Here is a 15124-nt window from a genome sequence, read left to right as displayed (position 1 = left end):
ATAATCAGAACCAACTGGGTTCAAAGTAAATTTCTGCAACTTGTCCTTTTCTCTGATTGTCCATCATTCCTCCAGTTTCTGTACCACATGGTCTCTGAGTGTATGTGCGATCCTTGACATGGCTGGAGCTGGCTGTCCCTGGCTACCTGGATACTGCAGACGTACTGCATTTTTGTGCCTCTAGAAGAGGAAGTAATATTCCTGTTGATACTGGCAAATTGTCTGGAGCTGGGCTAATGACTTCTAGCTCTAGCTGCTGACTGGGGAAGATAAAGTCGGACATTTGTGACAGCTTGCTGATAGCAGCCCAGGTAATCACATGCCATCGATTGGCTGTTCCCGGGGCTGTCTCTTCCCTGCCTTGCTGCGCTGGCAGGCGACTCGCTCTTTGTCCTGTCCCTTCTGTTTGCCCACAGGATTGCAGACAGCATGGCTGAAGCACGGTGAAGGCAATCCAGTGATTTTTCAAGTTGCTGGGGTTCTCGTGACTCGTACTGGTCAATGCAGGCATCTGATTGCCTTCGAGCTCTCTGAGTGCAGGGCTTCCATTGGCCAGCCTGGAATCAGAGGTTAAGGGCAGAAACAAGCTTTCCTGGGGATATGCTCAGCATGTATAAAGAAATGCACCACAGTGCACTGTAAGCATTTCTCCAAGTTTCTTTCAAGTCTATGGTACTAATAAACTTGATTCTTCCTTCTGTAAAGTAGGAATGTAATATTACTGGAGTCACTAGATGGTGCTATTGCAGATTGTAGTTCTCCATCTGGCTGAATTAAGAGTTAAATATTTTATTTACCAGATATTTTCAAGACACTGTCACTTAACATCAGACTTAATCAGTATTAATGATGCCACCTCTTGCCGTGGCAGAGTTGACCTGGTGTGGGGGATTACAGGCTCCTTGCTTTAGTAGGTGATGCTGGAAGCAAATACGACCCTTCAGCAGCAAGGGGAAATCCTGGCCTGCTGCTGTCAAGGGAAGTTCTGCCATTAGTTTCAATAGGCCAGGATTTCACCCCAGATATCTGGCCCTGTGTGCCTTTAATCCCACAGGTCCCTGAAGACTGAGCTTTGTCACTGCCAATGCATGTGACTGGAACCATCAGACTCCTCCAAAGCTGTTGGGTCTTTGCTGACCGCTGTCCTGGGTGGCAAGCGCAAGCTTCCTCTCCTGGCCAAGCTGTGGGGGAGAGTCCAGCACTGTGTGTCCCTCAGAAACTCTCCTCACATCCCACTCTGCCTGGCTTCTCCAAACAGTCTTGCCCCTATCCTGCGCTCTTGCTCTCTGGGGTAGATCTTTAGCCGTATTCCAGCAGTGCCCAGCCTCCTTGGCCAGGCTTGAGGCCCGTTGTGCTAGGCGCTGTGCAAACACAATGAGAGGCAATCCCTGCCTGGATGACACTGCCATTAAAATGACCAGACCAACGGCGTCTGGGCGGAAGGAGGCTGTAAGAACAAACCCTAACATGCTCAACCCATGGTACGTCAGTGCCACCGGCCTGAGCTGGATTTTGCTGTGAAGTGATTAGCTAACCGGCTGGAGGATGGGAAAGGGGAGTGCACAGGGCAAGTGGGGAGATGGGGGAGGACATTAGCACCCACAGCAGAGGACAGAGAAGGCCAAGTCGAAGCATCGGACGTCGGTGATCTCGGCACCCAAAGGTTCCTGCTGTGGCTGATCCAGCCCGCTCCTGTGCTTGTGAGTGGCTCCTCCCAGCCTGTTCTCTTCCCCAGGGGGTTGTGACAAGGGGTGGGGTCATTGGGGCCTGGTGCCCCGTGAGGACAGTGTGGGAGGGGTAACTGGGTTGGTCTCCCCCCATGGGGTGGCTGGCCCTGCCCGGCCCAGTTTCCACATTGTGCTGCCTCTGCTGAAATCCAATTACTCCAGTGCTTCTGCTCTTCATTGGAAGCTGAAGGGGAGGACGGGCTAGGTCCCCGGCTGGTTCCACTGTTCCAGGTTTCCTTGCATTGGGTGGGAGCGAGGGACAGGCCCACTCTGCCATGCTGCGAGGTGCCTGTGCAGTGGGCTGGCGCGCTGCTCTGCCGTGCAGAAGGGAACGGGCGATATTCAGCCAGTCTGGGGCGTCCTTGAGTAATGGAGTAATGCAGTCCTTGCGCTGGCTCTGAGACCCTGGGCCCCATGCTGGTGAGGACTTGTTTCAAGGCTGTGATGCTTTTTGCCCTTTGTACCTGCTCATCTTACCAGCAGAGGTGTTGGGGAGGGAAGGAGGGAGCCCTAGCTCCGTTAGGGCCCTGGGTGTCCTTGTGGATGCTTCCCATTCTCACCAGCGTTAAAGGACCTGTTTGTGTCCCCCTGACACCTGGGCAGGCCTCTGCCTTCAGGAGGGGCAGATATCCGTTGAGAATTTAGTGGATGCCTGCAAAGGAATATGCTGCAGCTGCCCTTCCCTACTACCTCGTCTAGGTTGTATTTGTCCCTGCCAGCCCTACAGATGCCAGCTTCCTCCCCCAGAGCCATGCAGGCTCTGCAGGGCCCACAGGAGCGAGCGTGCCACAAACTCCCTGTCAGCAGATCTGACTACAAACACACCCACGGCAGAGCTGGAGCATGGGAAGGACTCCCAGCCTGCAGTCTCCTCTTCATAGCGGAGCCAGCCTGAGACGGCTGATCCGAACAATGCTATGGAGAGCTGTGCCCGTGGGCATGGAGCAAAGAGTGATTGAGAGGAAATGAGTGACAGGGGATGGATCACTTGATGATTACCTGTTCTGTTCATTCCCTCTGGGGCACCTGGCATTGGCCTCTGGTGGGTGACAGGATACTGGGTTAGATGGACCTTTGGTCTGACCCAGTGTGGCCGTTCCTATTAGAGAGGGCAGAGTAACACATTGCCCATTTGTAGCATCATCCCCCAAGGATCTCTAGCAGCATATGCACTAGACACGTACTTACTCCCAGTGTACTGCTTGGGGTGGGGGCCCAGAGGCAGAGCCAGTAACAAACCATGACCAGAACCTAGCAATCCTGCATTCCAGGCAGCACCTCTCCCATTTTTACACCAGCTAGCACAATGCGCTTCCCATCACTACCATAATAACAAGAGCCCATGACCGCTAGCCCAGCTCAATTCACCGGAGAAATCGAGTCTTCATCCTAAAGAAACTCACTGTTTACTCCTGGCTGTTGGTCCTAGGGACAGCAGAAGCAAACTTCATCACATGCTGAGGCAAGGGAGGGTGGGGCTCAGCCTTGGCTGAGGCAGGGATGTGTTAGGGTTACCAACTTTCTAATCACACAAAACCAAACACCCCTGCCCTGCCCCTTCTCTGAGCCCTGCCCCTACTTGCTCTATTCCCCCTCCCTCTGTTGCTCACTCTTCCCCATCCTCACTCAGTTTCATTGGGCTGGGACAGGGGGTTGGGGAGGGCTTGGGGCTGGTGAGGAGCGGGCTCTGGGCTGGGACGGGGTTGGGGTGAGGGGTTTAGGGTGTAGGAGGGGACTGGGGGCTGGGGCAGAAGGTTGGAGTGTGGGGCCCTCTGAGGAAGTGGCCGCCAGGTCCCTGAAGCCTCTAGGCACATAGGCAGCTCTGCGCACTGCCTTCATGCCCACAGGTGCTACCCCCCCGCAGCTCCCATTGGTTGCAGTTCCCAGCTAATGGGAGCTGCGGAGCCGGTGCTGGGAAGGCCTAGCGACTGCAGGGACTTGGCAGCCACTTCTGGGGGCAGCGTGGAGCCAGGGCAAGTAAGGAGCCTGCCTTAGCCCTGGACCCCCACTGAGTTGCCAACTGGACTTTTAACAGCCTGGTCAGTGGTGCCGACTGGAGTTGCCAGGGTTCCTTTTCAACCGGGTGTTCTGGTTGAAAACCAGAAGCCTGGCAACCCTCGCTGCGTTGGAAAGCCACCAGGCACATTCTGGGCATTGTAGAAATGATGAATCAGGGGCGAGGTGTCTCAGAGCTGGCTGGGTTTGTGTGGGGCATTGCAGTGCACCAGAGGAGCTGACCCCTTCATCCCGGTTGAGAGAGGGAAAAGGTGGTGGTGTGGGACTGTGGCGAGTGAGCACTAGATGGTGCTTGTGACACGCATACTGCTCCAGAAGGGCCGGCTGTGCGGCACTTTCCCTGCCTGCCTTAAGCACCCAGCTCAGGGCAGGTCTCTGAATTCTGCAAGGGCAGGCCTCCGACCTTCAGGGCACCCCAGCCTTGTCTGTGCTCGACTCTCTAGCAGAGCCGGGGTGGGCCGGCTGGCGCTGCTAGGGTCCTGGCACTGTACCTCTTGCTTAGAGCCAGTCTGGGGGACATGGTGTTAATGAAGCCCTGTCCCTTCTAATGTCGCACTACTGCTGGAGCTCCCCATCACTAGAGCTCCCCTAGGAGTCTCTCCAGACCAGGTCTCTGTCCTCGCACCCACATCCTCCCATGCCCTCGTGGGGAGGCTGGGGCATGGCGGCCTCGGCAGCTGGGAGAAAGGCTCTGAAGGTTTGAACAGCTTGAACCGTAATAATTTCTCTCCATTGGGGGCTGCTTCCTTGTAAGGTCGCAACCTTACTAATTCCCTGCTCAGCCAGCCCTTGGCTGCCTGGGGGGCTCTGCCTGATGGAGGGTTGGGGGAAGACACTTTTCGTGCCAAACATGCCAAACCCACCAAAAAAAAAAATGTGGAAATTGGACTTGTTTTGTCTTAATTGGCTTGTGAGTTGCTTGTTGGCTAGTTTTTGGCTTCTAGCTTGTTAGGCTTGTAGCTTGTTGCGTTTTTTTTATCAGACCCTGGCAAGCAGGGGCAAGGTGGGGGAGAGAGTCAGGGGTGCACAGCGGGCCCACCACAGTTCCAGACTGCAGGTCTGGGGGATCTAGTCACATAGTGTTGGGGTTCTTAGGGATTGGCTTGTTTTGGCCTTATTTTGAAATGGGATTTACTTGATTTTTTGGCTTATTGTGAAAGTCAGGGTTCTTATTTACCACGTGAAAGTTGGCAACTGTGCTTTCAGGCCCCTTTTATAAAGCATGTCTTAAAAGTTCCCACTCCTCAGAGCTGAGCAGGGGGCAGGTTGCACCGTGGGCTGTTGGCCGCCTTGCTGCCAGCTCAGCAGAGGTCCCGTGACACTGGGCTGCTGTCAGAAAGCTTCATTTGCACCTGCCAGTGTGCTGAGGTGTGAACAGCCTTCGGGATCCATAGATCCGGTCGGAACAGATATGGCCACCCGGGCAGTGCTTTCCCATTGGACCAGCTTCCTCTGCCCCCTGGTGGTGATAATGACGCACCTCATGGTAGAGAGCGCTTCCCAAACCAAGTACCAGGCTGGTGGAATTACTGAATTGAGTGTCCTTGGGATTGTCCTGTGACAAGGGTTTGGCTGGAGAAGGTGGGAGGTGGTGACTGAGCAGAGCCCAGCAGCAGTACCCGACCGTTCAGGCCAGGAAGTGAAGAACAGTGCAGCGACATGAAGTAACGGGAACTGGACTGCAATGACCCAGCTGGAATCTGGCCAGATTGCATGCCTTGCATCTCTTCTCCAGCACAGTACGTTCTGCCTGGTCAGGAGGGGGCAGACCCTCCATCTGCCCTCCTTTGTGCCTGCAACCCCTCCTGGGTTGGCATTAACCAAGAAGAGCGCCTTTGGTGTGACGTCACCTGCTCACGTGCAGCACTTTAGCACAGAGGATCCCAGTCCAAGCTCTGACAGGATCTGGCTGTTCTTCATGTGAAACCAGGATCCATGCACCTTCCCTTGAAGTACTGGCTGCAGTCAGAGCCAGGTTTTTGGACCAGATGGACCTTGGGTCCAATCCAGACTGGACAGTCGTAAGTCCTGGCAGGCGCTTTGCTGGCCCCTGTCTAGCTGGGTAGCAGTGCTGCGCTGTTGCTGTGGGGCAATTGATCCTCTTCCTGCTGGTGCTGCTGTCCCTCGGGAATGGGGCTGGGGAAACAGCTGAGAGGAAGGATTCCCTGGGCTCAACTAGAGTGCACAGACGGGCGTCTTCGGTCTGGGGCGTAGCAGTGATATGTGGTGTGTGTTTGGTCCCCTTGTGCTGCCTCTTCTCCCTGATCCTATGGTTGTGTGTCTGGGCTGATTCAAAGGCCCTAATCTGCTGCAAGGCAAATGCTGTCCTGCAGGCACTAGGGCTAGCACGGGGCTGGGCCCAGAGAAGGGAGTGAACTTCGGGCCTGCCAAATCCCTCAAGCCCTCTGCAGGGAGTGGCCCCTTCAGCCAACCTAGCCCTGCCAGCCCGGAGTGGCAGTTCATGGTGGCTGGCTCGCAGTGTGGAGTAGCTGCCTGCTGAGAGAGCCAGGCTCTTGGGCTGGGGAATAGTCTCCCCAGGGAAGGGCTTGGCAGCCCCTTTGCCTGGGACACCCAAATTAAACACTGGCAAAAGCAGCATAGATTTGTCCTGGGTTTGTACAGTGCCATGGAGTCCTGCAGTGTCCTGGGCCTGCTAGGGTGATGTGCATAATCAATAAGCTGTGGAGAGCAGTCAGTCCTGGCCCCTGGCAGGGAGATGAGCTGAGCAGCAGGGCTCTCTTCCCTCCCTCCCAAAGGGATTGAGGAACACGGATCATCTGCAAGGTGCCGTGCCAGCAGGATGCCTGAGAGGCAGAGGAAGCAGGGTGACGGGGGAGGTGACAGCGATGAGGTCAGCTCTCGGTCCCGCCTCCTTAGAATCAGGCCCTGCTGCAGTTTCCCTTGGTCCAGGCATTTCTAGTCGCCCCGCCTCTGGGAGCCTCTTTGCTAGGAGAAGTGAGCCCAGTAGCTGAGCCAGTCGGCACCTCTAACGCCCTTGTGGTGTGCTTGGAACTATTATTGATTCCATTGAGGGCTCTTTTCTTTCTCTCCTCCTCCCCTCCCCCCACACACCTATTGGCCTTCACCGCAGCTCCCTCCCTTGACTCATGTTCCCCTGGACACAGGCCAGGGCACGTGAGCGGACAAAACAGACCCCTGTCCTCTCCTAGGGCAAGATAAGAGACAGCCCCAAGGGCGTGGGAGAAGAGGAAGCAGCCTGGAGACACAGGGTTTCTAGGGCAGAGATGGAGCAGGAATCACTGCCATTGCCCTTGTCTGCACCAGTGTCCTTGATCATCCTGGGCTGTTGTCAGTGCAACATTGATAAGGGGCTTGATCCCTGGGGCCCTGGCCTGCATGAGGAGTTTGCAGGGCGGTCAGTGCTTGGGGGTGTTACGGGGGTGGTAGAGCCGATTGGGACCGGTGTAACCAATGGGAATGCTCCCCAACACACACAGCCTAGAGCTCTAGGGACATGTGGGGTGTCAAGCTGAGCCTGCCGATTGCCGTCACCACGCTCCCCTGGCGTATGGCAGGGCTCTCCAGCATAATGCCCAGACCAAGGGCTTGGTCATTACACTAATGGCCAAGCCAAAGGCACATCCTTCCTCTGCAGAGGCTGCTGGGTCCCTCTGTCCTCCTGCCGGTCCGCTGAGCTGCTGCCACAGGGAGCTCCGCAGCTGGGCTTTCAAGAGCTGGAGCCGAGGGAGCCTGCAATTCCTTCCCTAGCAGCTCTGGGGGCAGGCGGGGCTTCCCCCTCTTTCAACTCTCCTTCCCTCACCCCGACCTGTGGGCTCCTGATGGCTCGAGTACCGGCCTCAAATCTGTGAGTGAGGAGATGGGTTTCCATCTGATGGGGGGAGGAGGGAATAGGTAGGCCCCAAACTGATCAAAGCCCCAAGCCTGCCCGCCCATGAAGTGGGATTGGATTGGGGCGAGCATCATGCTGGCTCCATGGGAGAGCCGGTCACTCTGGCGTGGGGAGAACTCTGTCCCCCCAGAGCCAGTGTGCTTGGGGGTGAGCACAGACGGCAGCTTTCCAAGCACCAGCACTGTCAGTGTCCCTGTGGTCTGCACATCCTGCTGGGTGCTCTGCCACCAGTGCAGACTCTGCTCTCACGCCAGCCGGATAAATTCAACTCCCTCTCCCTTAGAGCTGCAGGGCTTGCCGCATATGGCAGAAGCCGGCAGGCCGGAGCCAGAGCAGGGAGTGGCATACGAAGGGTTTCAGAGTAGCAGCTGTGTTATTCTGTATCCGCAAAAAGAAAAGGAGTACTTGTGGCACCTTAGAGACTAACAAATTTATCTGAGCATAAGCTTTCGTGGGCTAAAATCCACTTCCTTGGATGCATGCAGTGGAAAATACAGTAGGAAGATATAAACATACACAGAGCACATGAAACAACGGGTGTCATACACGCTACAATGAGTGTCTCTTTGTAGTGTGTACGATAACACCCATTGTTTCGCGTTCTCTGTGTGTGTGTGTGTGTGTGTGTGTGTGTGTGTGTGTGTGTGTGTATCTCTTCCTACTGTATTTTCCACTGAATGCATTCGATGAAGTGAGTTTTAGCCCACGAAAGCTTATGCTCAAATAAATTTGTTAGTCTCTAAGGTTGTTTCTCAGTCACTTTATTTTGCCTGTAAGTGCACTTTGACAGCATTTCCTAGGCTGCTGGGGTTCCCTTTCCTTCCCTCGGGGACAGTGAAGTGGCTTGGTAACAAGGCAGACCTATAGGCCTCGGGGACTCGGAGCCTATCTACACTGCAGTCCTGTGGCACGATCACAGCTCGGGTTGACGTCCCCAAGCCAGCTTTAACCCAGCCAGCTCGGGTACCGGAGGCTGGAGCAGGGAAGCTGCAGCAGCTTAGCCTAGCCCTCTGAGCAATTCCCCAGGGGTGTATGGCCCAAGGTGCCACAGGCGGCTTTGTGGCTCTGGTAGCTGACCTTGCTAGATGAAGGCTAGCTCCAGTGTGTCTGTGAGCTGCAGTCACACCTTGGAGACACCCTTAGCGGGGCTGATTGGGAGGCAGGGGGATGGATGAGAACAACTGAGGAGGGAAAGGAATCCAGAAGAGCTGGCTGTATTCTAAAGAATCCTCATTGAGGTTGCAGGAACAAACCATCCCGATGTGTAGAAAGAGTAGTAAGTATGGCAGGTGACCAGTTTGGCTTAACAGTGAAATCCTTGCTGATCTTAAATACAAAAAAGAAGCTTACAAGAAGTGGAAGATTGGACAGATGACCAGGGAGGAGTATAAAAATATTGCTCGGGCATGCAGGAGTGAAATTGGGAAGGCCAAATCACACTTGGAGTTGCAGCTAGCAAGGGATGTTAAGAGTAACAAGAAGGGTTTCTACAGGTATGTTAGCAACAAGAAGGTGGTCAGGGAAAGTGTGGGCCCCGGGGAGGCAACCTAGTGACAGAGGATGTGGAAAAAGCTAATGTACTCAATGCTTTTTTCGCCTCTGTCTTCACAAACAAGATCAGCTCTCAGACTACTGCACTGGGCAGCACAGTATGGGGAGGAGGTGGTGACCAGCCCTCTGTGGAGAAAAGTGATTCAGGACTATTTAGAAAAGCTGGATGAGCACAAGTCCACGGGGCTGGATGCACTGCATCCGAGGGTGCTAAAGGTGGATGTGATTGGAGAGCCATTGGCCATTATTTTTGAAAGTTCATGGCAATGGGGCGAGGTCCCGGATGACTGGAAAAAGGCTAACGTAGTGCCCATCTCTAAAAAAGGGAAGGAGGAGGATCGGGGGAACTACAGGCCAGTCAGCCTCACCTCAATCCCTGGAAAAATTGTGGAGCAGGTCCTCAAGGAATCAGTCTTGAAGCATTTGGAGGAGAGGAAGGTGATCAGGAACAGTCAGCATGGATTCACCAAGGGCAAGTCATGCCTGACTAACCTAATTGCCGTCTATGATGAGATAACTAGCTCTGTGGATGAGGGGAAAGCAGTAGATGTGTTATTCCTTGACTTTAGCAAAGCTTTTGATACGGTCTCCCACGGTATTCTTGCCAGCAAGTTAAAGAAGTATGGGCTGGATGTATGGACTATAAGGTGGATAGAAAGCTGGCTAGATTGTCGGACTCAACGGGTAGTGGTCAATGGCTCCATGTCTAGTTGGCAGCCGGTATCAAGCGAAGTGCCCCAAGGGTCGGTCCTGGGGCCGGTTTTGTTCAATATCTTCATTAATGATCTGGAGGATGGCATGGATTGCACCCTCAACAAGTTTGCAGATGACACTAAACTGGGAGGAGCGGTAGATACGCTGAAGGGTAGGGATAGGATACAGAGGGACCTAGACAAATCAGAGGAATGGGCCAAAAGAAGTCTGATGAGGTTCTACAAGGACAAGCGCAGAGACCTACACTTAGGAAGGAAGACTCCCATGCACCGCTACAGACTAGGGACCGAGTGGCTAGGCAGCAGTTCTGCAGAAAAGGACCTAAGGGATATGGTGGACTAGAAGCTGGATATGAGTCAACAGTGTGCCCTTGTTGCCAAGAAGGCTAACAGCATTTTGAGCTGTATAAGTAGGAGCATTGCCAGCAGATTTAGGGACGTGATCGTTCCCCTCTATTCAGCATTGGTGAGGCCTCATCTGGAGTACTTTGTCCAGTTTTGGGCCCCACACTACAAGAAGGATGTGGCAAAATTGTAAAGAGTCCAGCGGAGGGCAACAAAAGTGATTAGGGGGCTGGAGTACATGATTTACGAGGAGAGGCTGAGGGAACTGGGATTGTTTAGTCTGCAGAAGAGAAGAATGAGGGGGGGATTTGATAGCTGCTTTCAACTACCTGGGGTTCCAAAGAGGATGGATCTAGACTGTTCTCAGTGGTAGCAGATGACAGAACAAGGAGTAATAGTCTCAAGTTGCAGTAGGGGAGGTTTAGGTAGGATATTAGGAAAAACTTTTTCACTAGGAGGGTGGTGAAGTACTGGAATGGGTTACCTAGAGAGGTGGTGAAATCTCCTTCCTTAGAGGTTTTTAAGGTCAGGCTTGATAAAACGCTGGCTGGGATGATTCAGTTGGGGATTAGGTCCTGCTTTGAGCAGGGGGTTGGACTAGATGACCTCCTGAGGTCCCTTCCAACCCTGATATTCTATGAATTAATCTATGAATTGACTTGGGTCTCTCCTGGGGCAGGTTCTCTCTGCTGCATCCGCTGGGGGCTGGAAGCTCTGGCCATTGTCCCCGCTCCAACAAATTGCAGAGCAGGCCCCCCTGAGACTGATTCCTCGGGCAAAGTCTGGCTCCCCACATGTCCCCCCAACACACTGTTCACTTAAAGCAGACTGCATCAGGGTTCCCCTCTAGGGGGCTTTTTGGGAAGGGATGGGGCGAGCCATAGGCCATAGGGGAACGGGAGCCAGCAGCCTCAAGGAAGGTGGAGGTCACGGGCTAGTGCTGTTCTGTGGCTGGTGGTCCCCCCCATGCATTCAGTCCAATGTGCGTTAACTGTCCTGTGTTCTCCATGGCGCTCACCTCCGACTGTTTTCCTTGTATCTCCACAGGATAAGAAGCTGCGGATCTTTGACCCAAGGACCAAGCCAGCTGCAGCCCAGGTACTTCCTTGGTCTGCCGGGGGGTGGGGGGAACGGACGGATGGCTGGACAGCCTGGGTGGAGTAAAGGAATTAGAGATCGGTGGTCAGATACCACAGTGATGGGCCCAGTAGAAGGAGCTGAATCAACCCGAGAGCTACAAGGCGCAGATAGTCTGGGGCCCGTCTGTATGGGATCTTCATTGCTGGGATCTGATATTCAGGAGAGGTACCAGGGTTTGGAAGGATATCGTTACACACTGAGCTCCTTGCGGTGGGATGTGTTCTGGGCAGCTCTATGGAGACTGTTCAGCATGGGCTGAAGAACTGTACCAACCTCTGGGTGTTCATATGCCCAAACCACTGAATCTTGGGTGCCTGGAGTGGCTGCTGGCTGCCGTGGGTTTTGGCTGTCTTTTGCCTGGTGAAGTTCTGCCTGTTGCCCCCTCCTCCTCAGGCCTAGGGTCCTTTCTTGGCTTCCCTGAGGTATCTGCATAGAGCATGAGGAAGCTTTTAGGCCATGAAGACTTCAGTGCGGGACACCTGCTTCCAATCTGCAGTCCCCTTTCATCCTGATCCTGGTATTCCATGAATTCAAAGTGACTGGTCAGGGCCCATCCGCAGTCAGCGGCCCCAGCTCCTGCGGGGAGGCAGGTGGCTCCCACATGGGTTGTTTGCCTCCAGGTTTTTCCAGCAGCTGAACGAAATAGCTTCAGTGTCATTGAGGTCTGACCGACCGACTCAGACTGGCTCACTAAACGCAGTGATTAGAAAATAAATAGTGGGGTCAGAGCTGCATTCAGCATGGCATTTAAACAGCCCCCATTAGAGGTTTCCTTTGGCTTCTGGGAAGCTGAGGTCCCTCACCCCTCTGGGATGGCTTGAGTTATAGGAAGCATGGAGGAGGGGGAAGAACTAGTGGCTTCCCCTGTGTACCCACCCTGTGTTTCCTTCCAGGACTTTCAGTGTCTGCGCCCTCCAACTGCTTATGCTGCAGCTCTTCCATTGTATGTTAGGCCTCGCTTTTTGTTGCCGGGGGGTGTGTGTGTGTAAGACATAGGCTGGTGTGGTCTCCCCAATCGTGCATGGCGTCAGACGGACGGTGGGTTGTGCCTATTAGGCCCTTCCACCATCCTCATGGCTGTGGCCTGTCGAGAACTCGCTGCACTAACACTGCTCGCAGCCAGTGGAGATCCTCTTCAGCACCAGCACTAGAGGCCTGCGTGCCACAAGCCCACAGTCTGCTCTGCTGGGTGTCTGTCTGTCTAGGTGCTAGCAGTGGGCAGAATTCTCTGTCCCACATAACACCCCCCCCCCCCCGGTGCGGGAATGGGGATTAACGATGCGTTATTGGCCAGAGTGCAGTGAAATGCAGCCTCTCACAGCAGAGTCAGAGAGCCATGCCACCTGGCCTTTGTGGTTAAAGGGCTGTTGGCTATTCCGAGTGCTTGCCAGTAGCCCACGCTCACGTGGCTGAGGAGAGGCGAGCCTGGGTCACTTGGGTGTTGGTTAGCTGGGGCAGTATGGGCTGGCCTGGATCTCGGTGCTGAGCCGGTTGCCCTCACCCCATCCTTTGGCCTGTCCCAACAAATTGCTCCAGCTGCTCAGACCCCTTCTGCGGGAGGCGGTGGAGATGCCGCTCACACACAAACCTGCAGTCTTCTCCCTGGAACTAGCCAGAGGGCTGGCTGTTGAGGGGTGCGGGACCTCCCTCCCTTTGGGGCTGAATGTGATCAGTTTCAGCCAGGTTCCTAGCCCTTGCTGGCTGGGGCATCCCCCTAGCGCTGTCTGAACTAGTTGGTTCATAGAGCCATACCCCGCTTGGGGTGCTCTCATCAGACAGCATAGGCTAAGCAGGGTTGGGCCCGGTCAGGATTTGGATGGGTGACACCGACAGAAAACCCAGGCTGCTGCAGGAAATGGTGTCTGATTCAGCAGGTGGTGCTGTTGAACTGGTGCCCAGCATGGTGCTAGGGGATTCCCTGCTGCTGAAAGAGCCTTAATTCTGACCACCAGGGGCTATCGTCCATCCCACAGCATCCTTCCTGCATGTTGGAGGTGTTAGGTCAGGGGTCCTGGTCTGACTTCTCTTTCCATTGGATGCACTAGCTTGCTTTCCCTCCGCAGCAGTGCACAAGGTGCTATGTTCCAACACTGAGGTGGCTATGCTCAGCAGCAAGGGATGGGGGGGGGGGGCTACCAGGATGTAGGGCACGCAGGGAATAAGATTTTCAGCGACACTCTGAATTTACATTGCTATAGCCACGTCTCTTGGTGGTGGGAAACATCCACCTCCCTGAGGGACGATGCTATACCGACCTGACCCTGATATAGACATCTCTCGGGAGGTGGATTAACCTATGCCGACAGCAGGATGCATCCTGTCGCCGTGTCTACGCTGCAGTGCTACAGCTGCGCTGCTGTTGTGTTTTAAGCCCTGACCGCCTCTTACCACACATTGCTCGGGTGCCAATCAAAGCACCTAGCGTAGGCCTGGCTTGTACACAGCCCCTCTCCTCTGGGGTGGCTATATGCACAGTACCTGTCGTGGGGAAGTTGAGCAGCTAACACAAGCTGGAATGGCAAATGTTCGCCTTTTGAACTGCATCTTTTCCTCCCACTGCTCCAGGTGCATGCCCAACACAGCTGCAAAGTGCCAAATCTCTTCCTGCTAGCGTGCAACCCCGTGTGCTACTCCAGAGCTCCCCCTATTTGTTCCCTGCGAGCTCCTGTCTGGTTGTATAATGGCATGTCAGCAAGGGGTGAGCTCGGCGGGTTCCAGCCAAGTCTCCCAGAGAGGGTGGACCCCGTCTAGCTGAGCTATTAAAAATATTGTGTGAATGATGGTGGCTGTTGAAAATAGGCAGTTTGCCGCCTCTGCTGTCTGATCCATCAATGTTTGTGTCCAGTGCGAGCCCCTCATCTGCGTCCGGAGTTGCCAAGAGAAACATGCACCTTGGCAATTACCAAGAAATGCTGAGTTGCAGCCATAATCCAGTCTCGCTTGTAATTAATGAAGATGTTTAGTCTTCTAGAAATGTCACATATTACATTGTGTTGAAGGGAGAACCTTTAAAATGCCATAAATCCTGAGAGTTTGCACAGGATTTAGTTAGCCAAGAGGAATAAAATCTGATTTTTCCTGTTGCTGGAGTGGCTGAGTTACTTGGAAGGGCTTCTTCTCCTGTGGGCCAGAGCTGCTATAAAATTGTCATCTCAGGGCTGCCGTGGAAAGCAGTGGGTTGCTGCGCTCTGTCCTTTGACATGACCCAGTTTGCATGGCACCAGTGCAATGAGTTTTCCAGGTTAGCTGAAACCACTGATGTGACAAAATCTGATGCAAAACTTGTGATGCTAATGTCTGGAGGCTCTGGACCTCTGACACCATAGGCATGCTCTGATCCTTCATGGCATAAAACCATCGCAGCCTTTCCTCTTAGAGCCTGGGTACTGGAGTTACTCAGGACTGTCTCACTAAACTGACTGCTCCTTCTTTAATTTAAAAACCATCTGACCAATGCAATCAAGAAGCCAGGGATTGGAGCTGTGATTGCACAGAATGTTGGAGCCTGTCTGGCAGCTCTGTGGCCAGGAGACCTCTGTCTTTCAGTAGAACAGCAATATTACGGGCTAGGGCCATGTTGAAGGAAGTTCACAAGGTGCCTCTCCGTTGATCTTCAGGTCCGTTCTTGGGGTGGGGTGGGAGTTCTGTCTTTGAGCCATTGAAGCCTTGATTGTTCTGCTGAGGCTGCCAATGCCCTGGTGCCAGCTGTGGTGGTGAATTTCTGTTGTGTGTCTGTCCCCTGAGCACTAGAGGGCAGTGGG

General features: G+C 54.1%; 1 protein-coding gene across 2 annotated transcripts in view; it reads left to right on the top strand.

Moving 5' to 3' along the window:
• The window catches only part of CORO7 (coronin 7), a 173961-nt gene that overhangs the window by 22959 nt on the left and 135878 nt on the right, over positions 1-15124 (top strand). For both annotated transcript variants that reach the window (XM_038418793.2, XM_043493220.1), the window contains exon 7: positions 11271-11321. In XM_038418793.2, the coding sequence (XP_038274721.1) occupies positions 11271-11321 (51 nt within the window). The remainder of the gene's footprint in view (positions 1-11270; positions 11322-15124) is intronic.

The sequence above is a fragment of the Dermochelys coriacea genome, chromosome 10 (assembly GCF_009764565.3).
Source record: "Dermochelys coriacea isolate rDerCor1 chromosome 10, rDerCor1.pri.v4, whole genome shotgun sequence".
Lineage (NCBI taxonomy): Eukaryota > Metazoa > Chordata > Testudines > Dermochelyidae > Dermochelys > Dermochelys coriacea.
Note: the sequence above shows the minus strand (reverse complement) of the source record. Positions and strands in the feature narration are given on the sequence as shown.